The 16,133-nt window shown below is 37.4% G+C and overlaps 1 protein-coding gene across 1 annotated transcript; it reads left to right on the top strand.

Moving 5' to 3' along the window:
* Positions 1-233: 233 nt before the first annotated feature.
* On the top strand, positions 234-1,858 carry GPER1 (G protein-coupled estrogen receptor 1). The gene is given in 1 exon segment (XM_005420360.2): positions 234-1,858. A coding segment is annotated over 1 exon segment (1,101 nt). The 5' UTR covers positions 234-353; the 3' UTR covers positions 1,455-1,858.
* The last annotated feature ends 14,275 nt before the right edge of the window (positions 1,859-16,133 follow it).

Here is a 16,133-nt window from a genome sequence, read left to right as displayed (position 1 = left end):
CACTGCTGCTGAAAAGCTTTTATTAAAGAGACCCAAGTATCACCATGGTAAAAAGATTCCTACATGATCTTAAGGCATACAGGAACTGCAAATTCTCTCATTTAAAATGTATATAGTATCCTGTAAAACAAATTAAGACATTCACTATTTGTAGTATTATATTTCAGTCAGTTTTAAGCCTGATTAATCTGACTTTTAAAGCATTTTAATTTCCTATACAAAAGTCTGTATCTTTTTCAATTCCAACCAAAAATGCTTGCTAAGAATTCAGTTGAAACCAACCAAAAATCTGATTTTTTTGGTATTGCCATCAAACTGTGAGTACTAATATCTTTTCTGGAGATATTTTAACCATGGAAACTTATTCTGCCTCAGTATCACCTGTTATATGTAACAGCACAACTTTCAACCTGAATGGATCCCATTTGTGTAACGAAAGCATATCCTCTAGATTAGCTGATAAATCCGAACACCAACAATATGTTATTGGCCTTTTCTTATCATGTCTTTACACAATATTCCTTTTTCCTATTGGTTTTGTGGGAAACATTCTGATACTGGTTGTCAACATTAGCTTTCGGGAAAAAATGACAATCCCAGACCTTTACTTCATAAACCTGGCAGTGGCTGATCTCATTCTAGTGGCCGATTCTCTCATTGAGGTGTTTAATCTTGACGAGAAATATTACGATATCACCATCATCTGTACCTTTATGTCTTTGTTCCTTCAGATCAACATGTATAGCAGCATTTTCTTTCTGACATGGATGAGTTTTGACAGATACTTAGCCCTGGCCAAAGTAATGAGGTCCAACTTATTTCGCACTATGCAGCACGCTAGACTGAGCTGTGGGCTCATATGGATGGCATCCATTTCGGCAGCTCTAGTCCCATTTACAGCCGTGCACTTACAACACACCGGAGAGGTCTATTTCTGTTTTGCAGATGTAAAAGAAATCCAGTGGCTAGAGATAACCCTGGGGTTTATTATCCCCTTTGTGATCATCGGTCTTTGTTACTCATTAATTGTTCGAGTCCTTATAAAAGCACACAAGCACAGGAGTCTCCGGCTGCGGCGACAGAAGGCTCTGCGCATGATTTTTGTTGTTGTCCTGGTTTTCTTTATCTGCTGGCTCCCTGAAAACGTCTTCATTAGCGTCCAACTTCTCCAGAGGAAAAGCGAGCCCGTCTCCTCAAACAGCCCATCCTTCAGGCATGATTATCCTTTAACAGGACATATTGTGAACCTAGCAGCTTTTTCTAATAGCTGCTTGAACCCCTTAATTTACAGCTTTCTGGGGGAAACCTTCAGAGACAAACTGCGACTGTACATTGAACAGAAAACAAAAATGTCAACACTGCATCGCTTCTGTCAGGCTGCCCTAACGTCTGTCATTCCTGACAGTAATGAGCAATCAGAAGTCTGATTTAGTGTCATTGTAAAGAACACATGACTGTGAAGTTGTGCAAATAGTGAACAAAATGCTTGCTACTAACAGAAAAAAAGTGCATTTGTGTGTGTGTATATATATATTGTACCGCTCTATTGAGTATTGAAGGTTTATATTCAAAATGTTTTTATGACAAGACTTTAATGTAGAAGAATATGTTTTAGTCAGAGTTATATTTAATTATGAACAGGATTATTAAAAGCTGAGCACAGAAGAAGCTTTATTTTGTATTATACATATATGAATGACAATATAAGAGAAAATTTTATCAACTTAGGAAGACTCTAGATGTAATCTGATTACCAGAGATGATACTTTGCTGGTGTATATAAGGTACTTCCACTGAAATAATGAAGCTGCTGTAACAGTGAGGAAAAATCATTACAACATATTGATGTGGAGATGCAGAAAACATTGATTTTTTTTTCACCCAAACATGTTAAGATGAATGATTTTGCCTACAAGAACTACATGGTACTATCGTCACTGTATTCTAGCATGTCTTCCATGATTAAGTTTTTGATCCTAATATAATCAAGCACAGTGATGAGTTTTTGTCTCCTAAATGTAATCTACTGTTTACATCAGTACTTGATCAAAACCAAAATCATCTGTAACTATAGTGCTCATCTCAAACAACTTCACAGAAGCAAAATGTAGTGCTTCACTCTGTCTTCTAAGGATTGACCCTGATGATCTCTCTCAGAACAAACATAATTGGCCTTTTTGTCAAAAATGCCAGGGCACCAACATTATTCACACCTGCCTTCAGATTTGAGTGCACATTGCACAAAATCTCTTCACATTCCAGAACAAAATGCTGTGATTTTTAAGGAAGTGTCACTTTCTGCAAAAGATATTGTAGATATTGTGTAGATATTGCTTGTGAGAGTGACAGAAACCTCCATTTTTAGGAAGGAAGACCACATATAATGGAGAGTGTGATTAGTGATCATCGGATCTGAAGTTCATGCACACCCATCCCACCTCCAGAAACTCCCAGTCTTTCGAGATTGTAAGATGCATTTTAGATGCTTTGATCATTTGAAGATTAATTATACTAAGCAAACAAATGATAGCACCACTTACTGGAAAACAATAGTGTTTCTTTTCTTCTAGCAAATAATTGGGTTGTAAATCTGATTGATGTTTAGCACAGGTTACTCCTGGACTTCTTCAGAGGAAGCTATAAAGTTCCTAGAGATTAGTGTGCAAGATCATTAAAATATCACTTGCTGCATCTCTCAAGTGAACAAACTCATTTCACTTCTGTGCTTATTGACTGAAGCACCAGAACTCAGCAGAATAAGATGTTCTGTCCTATTTTCAAATGTCATATATTAATTAATTAGCACAGTAACAGATTCTAAAGGATTTTTAAATGTAGACCTTTAAAACAATGACTAAAGCTACTAAAGCAATAAAGAAAACAGTGAATATGATGATTCCACTCATATTTCTCATGAGATATCTTGAGCTTCTTAGTGGAAGTTTTGGCCACAGAAGACTTGACCTATAAACAGAAAGGCCACAAGACGATGATGGCTGAATTTGAAATAGATAGCTGGATATTCCTGCAGCTCCAACAGGAACAGCACTGTGGAGTCTGAGGCAACTGCAGATTAGTGATTGCTAATCGCAGTCTAACAAAAAATGAGTTTAGTTCCATCCTCTCTGCACAACACCAAGCAGATCTCCCTCCTCTCAAGAAAGATGCAAGCATAGAACAAGTTGCTAACATACAGTGTTATCTCCCACCACTGTGCTGCATCACACACAGCCCTTCTTCCTCAGTACTTTTAGCCACAATTACTCAGGTCCTATGGACTGCCAATAGAATTAATCACACCATTAAAGATGGCTATTTCAGACAACACCCAGCTGAAGGAAGGGATAATTGTTTTGGCAATGCAATTCTGAGAAGACAGACACATCTTGAACTTACAGATTTATTAGGTTTGTGCAATCCTGACACTTGCCATGAATAAAGAACTTATTTGGGGTTGCAGGAATACACTTTCCCAATCATAGTTGTTGCTTATTTTGGTTTTTTAGGAATAAGATCCTTTCCCCTCCTTCCAATACAAGTCTATGGTAGAAGCCTTTCTGCTACCCCTGCAGAACACAAATCAAGAGAGTCTTTGTGCAGAAGCTTATAATAATAAACAAACAGCAATAGCAAATGCCTGCTCATGCATCCTCCAAAGTAGTTTGTTTCCAAGTGATCTTATTCAGTAATATACAGTGAAATCTAGGAAAGACCAGATTACCATAGCATAAAGAAAACAATATTTACTCAACCTGAAACAACCTATTGCATGTTTAAAACCAAATTACAAACCTAAAGTACCTGATGGGTTCTCTACTGCTGATATTTTGAAACGGGCTTATGAACTGTGCCTGAAATCACTAAATTTAAACATACTTCTTACTTTAAATGCAAAGCACTCTCCCAGCTGAAAAAACTGCACACTTATTCCCAAAGCTTTTTTTTTAAACAGTAACTCTGTACAAAGTAATATTTACAGAAATGTCATACAACTTCCATGTGTTTATGTACACAACATGTTTTCTGCAAACCAGCATCTTGCAATAACTCCCTCCTATGGCTTATCCACGCACCAAAAGGATCTCAGCTTGATGTGCCACTTTTTTTAATTTCAAAGAACATAATCACCAGTAAATAAAACCTTTTCTAGAGGGTAGAGGAAAAAGGGAATAGGAGCAAGAATTTTTATACAACTCCTTCACTTTTTACCTCTGGTCTCTCACAAATTGTTTCATTGCTGAGTTGAAGGAAAAGATTCCATATGCCTTTCAAAAACACTGGACTGATGACAACTATGAGATTTAAAAACCTGTTTATCACAGTTGCTTACAGTTTTTGCTATAATACTCTATATAAAGTTTCCAGACATGAGAAGTCTAGTATTAGGAAAAGCTCACAGAAAAGAGGAGAAAGGGAATAATCAAAAAAATCCCTGAAACCATTAACTGCTTTTGAAAACAATACTTTTAGCACAAGTCTGCCTTGAATGCAGAGGGTATAACTTAAGATCTAGAAACAAAATAAATGCAAACAGCACAAACAAGCACCAATCTGGACCCAATGCAACTGAAAGCTTCCCTTAGCTGTGTAAAAAGATATGAGAAAAAGAATTATGTGAGACCTCTTTAACATGTTAAGGAGATGCTGTAACTTTGCATTCTTTTGACAGTTTTGGGAGATACACTAAATACTAACTGTGCAGACACAACATCCACCTCTCAAAAATGCAAAGTCTGTCAGTCTAAAGATAAAGCTCGATTCATTTATGAAGAGCATTACAGCATGGGAGGGCATGTGACAGAGAATTTGAATCAATGAGTCAGGCGATCCTAGATTCTGTGCAAGGCTTTGACATAAGATGGGCAAGATGCAAGAAAAGTCACCTCTCCCTTCAAAAACTTGAAAAAAAATTGAGCACAAAGTTTTACAAGAAAATGCCTGTAAAATTTCAGACTAAGTATCTGTGTTTCAAACAAAATTCACTGCCTGTACAGTGCAGGCTCTAATCTTTTTTCCAGCCATCAAGTTGTGTTAGAGTATAACTGAATTTTTTCCCGTGTAAGGATTTTGCTGTATTCTCTCAGCTGTTTATTAAGACTGTAAAAGGGAAAAGGTTGTCTGGATAATTTTAAATGGTTAGGATTGTCACATAAAAAACGTGTTAAAGAGTGGTTTACCGTAAGTAAAAGCATGTCAAGTTCAACCCTGATTATCATTAATTCCATTGGAACTTGTTTCTGCATAACTAAAAACAAGTGAGTGTATGAAGAAACAGGTTTGAATTTTAATAGCTACTTATGAAGGTGAAGCAATGAATTAATTTGATTTTGATTGAAAACAACAAAGATAAGAGCTTGATTTGAATTTAAGGGACAGCATCTATCCTTCCCTTTGACCCTAAGCCTTACCTTACCCATTCAGACCATCAGACAAACATTTAAAGGTTTCATCACAGAAGAGCATGGAGTCAAATTAATTGTTTATTTGTTCCTTTTTGTGGTAAAACAGGAACAACATGTGATGGGGAACAAGTAATTTTTAAGACATGCACACAGAGCACCTTTCCCCTATACCCTTAAGCTCTGCTGTCAGGGAAGTTGTGGTACATGCCCTGTGCTGTGTTTCAGAGACACCAGATATGAAAATCTGAACACCCTCCAGTCATATTTATAATTTAGGTGTCCTTTCTTCAACAGTATTGTCCAAACTATTTATTCCACAGAGACTTTTATTACAATAAACTTTTAACCCTTGGGTTTGGGCTTCCTTTTGGACTTCCATCACACAGCAGCAGCATGACACAGGCAGGAGCTAAGAATAAACAGCTGCATATTGAGCCATCCAAGGTGCCAACACAGGAGCAATGACCTCTGCAGATTGGGCAGGATCAGCTCTACTTTCAAGTCCCTTTCTTACATGCAACTTCATTTCTTTTACAGAAGTCCATTAAATGCCACTACAAAACATAATGATGATTGTCTGAGTCTCACACAGTCACCTGCATGTTTAGGGTGGCTTTTGAAACTGTTCAACCCCCATGATAAAAACCATTTTCAAGTTTCCAACCTGTTTTCTCACATTGTTCAAACAGTCTGCTACAGGTATATACAAGATATTTCAAAGTTCTAAATTAAACTACTGAGCTGATCACTACCAAAAAGTAAAACCCTATGTTCTCCAAATAAATATTTAATGCAGCAGGGTGAGCCTTTCCAAAGCAGCAGCTTTGCTTACAAGTCCCAGTTCACTTGACCTGCAAGCAAAATCACTGAAGAGTTTTAAGACCTTTTCAAATTGCATTCAGTGTGTTTTCTGGAAGGACTTTAAAAAAACCATGGGGAGAAAAAAAGACATAGTAGAGAAACAGGAAAATTATTAGGATATTGTTAAATTATCCTTAGAATTGGAGTTAAGGCGATTTTTACAGAAAGAGCTCAGTGGCAGAATTGCCTAATAGTGCTGGAGATAGATTTGTTTTCTGCCTCAGCAGCAGAAATATTTCCTTTCCCAGGCATTCCCTCAATAGAAACAGTAATATCATGGCAAATAAGATTTTCTTCCTTTTATTCTCTCTCCATTCAGAACTACAAAAGAGAAATAGCCTGTACCTGACTACAGAAACCTTTTAACTCTTGTGCTCCAGAGTGAAGTGCACACAGCAAATTGAGAAGCAAACCAAGGAAACAGCTCACTGAAACAACTGATAGTATTCCAAATATCCACCTGACAACTGAGTATCAAGGTGGGAAGAAGACACAGACAGTGATGTGTGGGGGAACTTAATTTATAAACTTGCTTGGCTTCCAAAGTCAGAATAATTACTTCTGATATTACAAGCTCATTCTCTAGTAGAGTGAGAAACATGACATGCTATTTTCTTATGCTAATTAAAGCTGCCTGCTGATGGGTGACACTGTCGGGGTGTTGTGGGATCAGAAATTCAGCCTTGCTGGCAGAGGTGCTGCTGGAACTGACACAGAACCCAAACATCCATTGAGCATCCCCAGCCCAAAACAAGGAGTGCATGGGGACCCATGGAAAACTGCCCCTGACCCTGCTGATCTGTGCTCTTCTTGACTCTCACTGTGTGAGACTTTCTGGATCTTGGCCAGAGATTTTATTCCGAAGCCTATCAGATCAGGACAGTTGGCTGTTCCTATTCTAAACTCAAACTAGATCCTGACTTAATCTAGACAAATGTAAAGAAGACAACCATAGTTTAAGCAAAGGATGGTAAATTTTACAATTTAAGAAACCTCTACTTCAAAAATTTATTAAGAGATGTCTTTGAAGTAAAAGCTTGAAAGACACAGAACATGGGATTTTCATAATAAAATAGGAAAAACTTTCTATTCCAAAGGTAATTTGAAAAAACAATCAGCCAGTGAGGTGCATGAGAGCTCCTAAGTTCACAAAAAGCCCATGACTAATTTCAGTGACCTCTGTATTACAGTTCAGTACAACAGTTCTGTAACCAATTCGTTATTTTACAAGTGGGTAAGGATTAGTAACTCTCCTTTAGGATTCAGTCCACAGTGTAAAGGTAGGATGGAATGACAGTACCTAAAAGCATGTATTTTCCACAGATACTTTAGATTTTCTTTTCTCTTTACATAACCACTCTGCTCCTTTTTAAGCAAAGCAGCTCTAAGCCCTCAGTACATTCTCTGAACAGCTTTGACATCTTTCAAACTCTGAGATGGCAGGAAGAGCTGTCTGCCCTTATGTATATGCTATTTGCAATAGCCTGTTTTACAGATGCAAATTATTAAGATAATGCTGAGAAATTTAATAAAACACTGGTTGATGATCTTCTGTTTGATGTCCTACAGAACTCCTGTGGGATTCAATTAGAAATAGGTAAATGCATTCAAAGACAGAGTCTGGTTTCCCTGTCAAATACCTTCATGCTTGTACCCTCGATATTTCAGGCAGGTTCTAAAAGTCAAAAGATTAATTTTCTGTTCTAATTACTTGCTGGATGTAACAGACAAGCATTTTCCAAGTATTTATTAATCTGTGTGGCTTTGATCTAATACCCAAGAGCCATTTTATCTATGCTGTAATTTATTAACATACATAAATATACACTGATCTTCCATGTGGTTCACAATACTGCATCTAAACACAGAAAGCATTTTGAATGAGAAAACTTCTCATTTCTCATTCATACTACAGAAGCAGCCATCATCCCCCTTTTATCTGCACGAAAACATTGGAGTTTTTTTAATTTTTGAATCTATTTCATCTACACACAAAAAGTCTTATTTTGTAAAATTCATTATACCAGATTCCCACATTCTTTAAACAAGCAGCAGCGTTTAATCAAGGACAGGACTGCTTGTTGGAATAAGCATAATTTAAATATCCAAATCCGTGCCATTTTAGGTTTTTTGAACCAATTAACATTAACAAAACAGTAGTAAGAGCAATAAAGAAGTAACAAACCCACAAGAATCAGGCCTGCATTAATACATTATGCTATACAATTCCAAGTTTCAAGCCCTGTCAAGAATAATTGCCTTTGAATGCCCATTTCTCTGTTCTTTATCCTGTATCAGAATGCAGCAAACATCCTGTCAAGCTTACAAGTTAATTTCTTGCCAAGTGAATGCATTTTGCAAATTGAAACATGTTAACAGGACTTCTTTTTAACTAAAGTTACATGTATTTTGAGGATTTGTGCCAAGTTTTCTATATTCAACAATTTGGGCCTTTTCCAGCAATTTTCATTGATGATGCCTCTCTCTATGAGGAGCTAGAAGTCATCAATACAGAACCAGAATGAAATTATCATTGAAGAAGGGCAGAAAACAGTGTTCTCACTGGACTGGAGCTGGCTGACACAGTCAAGCAGATCCTGCCTTTGCTCCTTCAACAACTGAACACTCAACAAATTCAACCCACAAGTGGGATCCTGTCCTGAATTTAAATTTTGTTAAAATATTTGCAGTTAAGGCAGGAAAGCAAGGATTTATACTGAAAATCCAACAAGAGCCATCAAGGAAAGTCTCACCAGCAAGCAAAGAATGAGGGCTGAGAGGAAACAGCAAGTACGTGCTCCAAGCAGAGAAGGAAGAATTTCCCCTCTTAACAGCAAAGAAGGGACAGTTCTGTTTCACCACCAAACTCCCCATCAATTTAATACCCTGGCTTTATTAATAAAAGTAGGGAATTAACTTTGAATGGATACAGATTAAGGCAAATACCCAGAATTAGCATGAAACTCTTGTTGGCTAATATGTAATGAAGAATGCACAATTCCTCTAAACACAAGTAAGAAATACACCACATATTGTTTATACCAAACACAGTTGGGGACGTGAGCCTTTCGCCTGGGAAAACCATCTTCAAAGTAGCAACTGTTTTCCCAGCTGTGAATACTCTTTCCTGGGAAATCTATTCGTACCATTACAAAAATAATTTTCAAAGGAATGTAAAATTATTCAGCCTAATCTATGCATATCCATATTTCAGACACAATTCTGTACCTTCTTAGACATGTCTGTTTACAGAAGGCCTACTATTCTCTATAAACACTACATGGGTGTCACCATTAAATTTACCCCCTTTTTTAAATAAATAAATGTATGGTTAATTTAATAAAATAATTGGAAGCAACTCTATCAATATTCTGATGAAGAAGTGTTAGCAGGAAACAAATGTTTCAGTCCCATAACCAGCTGCCCTCAAAGTTTGTTGTTTTGTGGTTAGTTGTTTTTTTTAAATTTTCCTAATTTGAGAAATATTGCATAGATAAGAAAGCAGATAAACCAAGCAAAATGTTACACAGTAAGCTATAACTGCCACATGGATTTAGAGCTTTGTAATTATTTCCTATAACAATCAGAAGGCCACCATACAGAGAGGCACTGAGACCCAGTGGGCCAGCAAACCTGTCTCTTTGTGCAAGTAAAAAAACCCCAAACAAATAACCCAAAAATGAACATTCAACTGAAAGGTAGCCCAAAGCAAAGAGAAACAGGCCCTATATTTTAATTATAGACCCAGCACACTAACATCCATCCTGACATTTAACTTGGCCATTTTGAGAAACAGCTCCCATTCCCCCTTTATCTCTGGGAAATGGCTTTCTGCTGATGTATCTTTCCATCAAGGTACAGGGGGAGATGGAGGGATGAGGGAAGATGAAAGATTATGTCATCTTCTCTTCATAACATGGACAAAATTCTATTTGCATGTTAAAGATACTTTAAAATTGGTGCAAAAAACCCAGTATGAAATGAGAGTCTTATTTTAGGAAGTTAAGCTAAATAAAATTAACTTTTCAGAATGTATTTCCTTTTTTCTTTTAATATTTAAGATTTAATTTTAATATTTAAGATTTTTACATAATCCTTGAACAAAAATCAATAACCTCAGATAACACGAATGCTTACAACAGAGGATTAAGTAATTACAGCAAAACCAAACAAGTGCAGGAAGAGTGGACAGTGGAATTGCAATGCAGTTTCCAAAATATACTTTTAATGTATATAAAATACAGTTAATATTGGTGGCCTGGTAATCAGAAGAAAATCCTCCAACATCACACTAAGTTGTTAACTTCATGGCATTTTTTTAGCATGGGAAAATATAAACCAAGTTATTTTGATGGCTACAAGATAAGCTTCCCATTAATTAGAAAAATAAATTAAGGGAACAATAAAGGATTACTGAGTTTGTTTGCAAATCATCCACAACTCATTATTTCAAGACCAGGCTTTGGGATGAATTAGTGGGTTGTCAAACAAATAAATACACTGTCTGATGATAGCTTTACAGTATCTGCTGGATCAGTTTGCACCAATGTCTGCTTTGCATTCATTAAACATTCAAATTACTACCCCAGTTACCTGATTACAAGCAGCATTAGAGATCATATCAAAGTAGCATTCCCAGTTATTCCACCGAGCTCATGCCCAAAATGTTTATCTCTACAGCTTAAACAATTTTACAGGGTTTTCCAACCAGTGGTTTTAAAGAATCTTTTTTTTTTTGTGGTTTGCTTTGCAGCTTAAATATTCTGTATTGCTCTTTATGATAACCTCTAAAAAGCCAAACAGAAAAACACTTTCTTTACAAATTTTGCCTTTTTCCATTTAGTAAACAAATCTTACTGTTTGGGCACCTGCACACTTTGATGAAAGAAACATTATGAGCTACTTGTTTATTTGCCATTGTTTGTAGTATCTGTATGGAATCTCAGAAATTAAATTCCTTTCCCACTGATCCTGCCTTTATCTGAGGAAAATGTTGATTCCTCCTCCTCCAACCACTTGCAATGCTGGAGATAAGGAAGTACAGGGAAACACCCACTGGCTGTATGAGCATTACCAAAAGTACCCTTTAACCATGAACAAGGGGATTTGATTTATAAAGATTGATCTTCCCTTAGTCATCATCATTTTCCTTGAAGTTACAACATTCACCAGACTAAATTGGGAAGGAACAGGAAATTAATATTGTTTTCTATGGATTATGAATTTTGAATCTTGCCTAATAGATGTTCTGTTCTGAAAGAATTTCCTACTGTTCTGCAGAAAGCCAGCAGCTCTGCAAACAGCACTGCAGCAACGAGAGCTGCCCGTAAATGACCAATCCTTTGACACATAAGAACTCACTCTGGGCAGAACTCAAACAGCCCTGGGAAACAAAGCAGCCACACGTTGTTCCCTACCCACAGAGCTGCAACTGGCAGGACTGCTGCTCCAGAAAGCTTTGTGCCATTGAGGCAGATGAGAGTCTGAAGAAATCCACAATCAGAAGCAAAATGGGGGTAATTGCAAAGAAACACTTTTAAGGGTTCTGTTATTGCAAGCTGACACATTAACAATATTGTATTTCTTTTTTTCAGAGATCTGAAACAAAACCAACTTTTCAAAAAAGATACATCAGGCAGTTGTTACCTAAGAAGCCAATAGTCGGCTTCAAACCACCGGTCTAGATGGCACATTTTAATTCTCTTTTCTTCACACCCATGTTACAGTTTGAAAGGGAAAACTTAAACACTCTGATAGAGGTCTACTCAGATCCCATCTGGGCAATTAGCATTGTTCATTAACAGCACATTTCCATTTCATCAACATATAGGTATGTTAGCATATAAGATAATATTCAACATATAAGTATGTTAGCAAACTATAAAAGTCATCATAAAAAATGTAAAACTAATGTCTAGTGATTAAAAAAAATCTAATATGTGTGATTGTTTCAAGTAAATAGAAGAGTAACATTAGGAGAATCAGTCAGAAAAACCTGAAAGGCTAAATTAAGTTTTTAAACATATTTAAACTCTAAAACTCAGCTCCACTGGAGATGTCATATTTACAGCTGTGTGGTTCTAAGATCACTCACGAAAACATTCATATTGGGCTTGAATTGCTTAATGCTATTTTGTGTAAACAGAAGAAATTGAGTAGATGAAAATCAATAAAACATCAAGATTACTCTGAAAGGTCAAGCTGTCCCAAGGAAAAAAGCCTTAGTCTAAGGCTGGTGAGAATTTTTGAAATAAATTTCTGGAAGGAATGATCAGTGTACACTAAATCCAGTCACTGAAAACACACCTCAACCTGCCTCCAGCTCTATAACAAAATCAATTAGACATTTGTATTTTCCACTTTGGAGATTAAATTTGCTGTACTAGAACTGAAAAAGAAAAAAAAAGTAAATCACAGGAACATGACTTAATGAACCAGTGAAACTTCTGTCCCACCAAAAACTCTGCCTTCTTTCTGCCCCACATGAGGCTCCTTAGGAAAAACTGGAGCCTACCCATCCTTACTTTCAGAATGCCAGGAAGTTTCCTTTAATTCAGTTACTGCATTAAAAAACAATCAAGCTCATCAGAATGCAGGCACCACGAGTCAGGAATTCCTGTAGATCTAGCAAAATTCCGGCTTATTTTAAAGTAACAGAAATCAAATTAAAGGAAGTAAAGGTGCAGAATAAGCCTCCTCAGCAGTTGCCTAACTTTTGTTCCAAATTTCTTACTTGGAACCATTCATTGACTGAGCACAGCCCCAGAGCCCCTCCTGATCCTCCTGTTCACACAGAGCAGTTTTACCTTGTTCTCTGTTACACTTTCCATGTTGACAAGATTTGATGACCAAAATCCCTTTAAAGCATAAATGCCAGTGTGCCTTAACCAAGCATTGCACACAAAGCTGGGAGTACTTACACTGAGTAACCACCAAACTGCCAAGCAATTAACTTTTTTAACCACTTCTGAAGCAAAATTGTTTAAGATCTGCCTCGCATTTTTCATTCTCAACAGTTATTGCAAAAATAAAATTAAAAAAAGAAGTGGTCTATTAACTTAGACTTTCCTCTGTCAACAGTTACAGTTTATAAAGCTGATGCCAAGAAGTGGTTTGTCATGGACCTTTTATGGCATTCCCTAAAACTCACTATATACATGTTCAAGCCACCCACTGGCATCAACTTTTATGATTCCAAGAACTGTTGTGCTTAGTGGTGCTCCCTAACAGCATTAAGGGTTCCTCTTTCCTCACTCTTTGCTCTTTTTTTCCAGAGTCCTACAGTCTGCACAGCCCTCAAAACTCATCTGGGTGTTCTAAGAACCGAACACTGGACATCAGATGGCTCAAAAAGGCCCCACCAGCCAGGACTTGAAGCCCACCTTGGCTGTTTGGCAGTTTTACATGAAATTATAGATTGTCACAGGCAATAAAATTCTCATTTTGACATTTTAATTTCACACTGTTTTGTCCTGGACAAATATTTTCACTCAATTATAGCACAGCAAATCCACAGTCTGTATATAAAGAGAAACATTCCCTCTTGTGAAGCTATAAAGACAAAATTTCCTATTTTTGCTTTGACAAAGATGCATTTTTTTCTTACTTAGGAACATTTCTGCTGAGATCAAAACTGTACAGTCCTCTGAATAGCTTCTGCCAATAGGGTGGCTTTTTTATATTAAGCTTCCCAAACTCTTAAGTGCAATACTTAGAGACACTTATGAATGCAAGAGTTCTTCAAATGTGTTCTTGCCAATGAGCTGAAATAAAGTCTAATAACAAAATAAGCACTGATTTTTAGTTATATGAGCTCCATTGAGATGCACATGTCATGATAAAGGAAGTAAGAAGCAGCTTTCACATATATTTTATGCTAGGCCAGGAAACGTAAGAGAATTAAGACCATGGCTTCTTGAGGTGATCTTCAAGAATTCCTGAGGAAAAAAACCTGCTTTCCCTCTCTACTTCTTGAATTGTTTTACAGTTCTTTGATTCTCATTCCACAGTGACCACTAAGAATATCAGAACTGAATTGTCCTTGAAATATGCATAATTTCCACCACTTAAAACCCCAAACAAACAACAAAAACAACAACAACAAAAAAAACCCACAACCCCATAAAAACCCGTTCCAACTCCAAGTTCCTACTTAAGTAACATACTGAGATTGCTAATTTTATTCTCATAAAATAATTCATAAAACTTTCAGGAATACAAAGAGACTGCTGACACCTTCTGGCCACTTGACATTCTGTCCAAAAACCAGGAGAACTTCCAAGAAAACATCTTTCATGTTTTCCCAGGCACTCAGGATCACATGAAGGCTGAAGCTGCACTGGGATTGCCATATGACAGCTCCTCACTTGGCTCACCTTTCACCCACATCCATTCTCTGTTTTTCACAGAAACACCCAAAACAAACTGAAATCACCTTTCTGCCTGTTGTGATTGTACCCAGCTTTGATTTAATTTATCATTTCCTTTTAGCTTTCACTCTAGGAATATTGCATCCAAGGAATCACTGCAACTGAATCCAACTCATGTTCAGAACAGAATCTACAGCAACAATAAAACCACTTTGTATTGAATTAAAGAGCCAAACCTGCAGCTTTTGCTGCTTCTTCTTCTTCTTTGGTTTGGTTTCCAATTCCAGCTCATCCTTTTGGGCCACATCTTCCTTCAGCTTTTTTCTTTTTTCTGCTTTCTTTTCTTTTTTTTCCACAATCATTTTCGGCATTCTAAAATGCTGTTCTGTAACAGAAATCATCAAACTGCAGTTAGAACTTTTTTTAATATTAAATATCAGTCTCATATACAGACAGTTATACTATAACTACACTGGTATGATAATTATTTGTGGCTACCTAACTATGAAATGTATGTCTGCACTGAAATTTGATTTCATTGATTAATTTTGGAGAATTTTCATGTATTCCTTTAGGAATACATTGTAGTTAAGGTACTGTAAAACTCAAATGCCAATCCCCTGTAGGAATCTCCACACCTTTTGTCCTCTGAGGCCCTGTTGTGGAAAATGCCCCAGTGATATTCCTGGTAGGAATTCCCCATCATTTAGGCTGTGCTTTCTGCAGGTTAGAACACACCACAGCAAACTGTCTGATCAACTGCCTACCTCAGATGACACCCCATCATCTCAAAATACATTCACATGACTGCTAATAATCTAATTAATGTGCATATGTGTGTACTCACAAGCAAAATGTAAGGCTATTTGATTACTAAACAGTTTTACACCACTAGTTCTGGTTAAACCGCAAGTTTTTTCTGTTTTCCTATAGGTTAACACGGGGCAAAGCTCTGCTTGAAGAGTTGTCTCACTAGCTTTAATTTTAGACTGAAACAAGGGTGAACATGAACAGGAGTTGCAGTCAACACTCTGAAAGCAGGTCAAGGTGTAACTCCGTATTATTTCTTTACCAGAACGCCGGATTTAAGTGGCTTTCCCCAGTTGGCCGAACACTGTCACTTTCAGTGGCAATTTCAGCGTCAATTTCACTACACAGGCAAATACCGACTCAATCACAAACATTTACCTTGAAATACACACTGAAACATAAAACAACCCACGAGCCCACGTCGGGAGGTTCCCAGTAGAACAGAAGCTGCCAAAGGAAGGGTTCGGCACCGCCGGGATAGCGGAGCCAGGTCTGGCACGTGTGAGGCAGAGCCGTGCCCGGCCCGGGAGGGCACCCAGCCCACAGCCAGCCCTGCAGACGAACCCGGCTCCGCTTCCCAGCCTGGATTCACCTCCCAACACAACCCCCGGGTTCGCTTCCCAACGCAAACCCCCCCGCACATCCCAACGCGAACCCTCAGCCACCGCCGCGCATGTGGCCAGCCCAGGCC

The sequence above is a fragment of the Geospiza fortis genome, unplaced genomic scaffold, assembly GCF_000277835.1.
Source record: "Geospiza fortis unplaced genomic scaffold, GeoFor_1.0 scaffold237, whole genome shotgun sequence".
Taxonomy (NCBI): domain Eukaryota; kingdom Metazoa; phylum Chordata; class Aves; order Passeriformes; family Thraupidae; genus Geospiza; species Geospiza fortis.
Note: the sequence above shows the minus strand (reverse complement) of the source record. Positions and strands in the feature narration are given on the sequence as shown.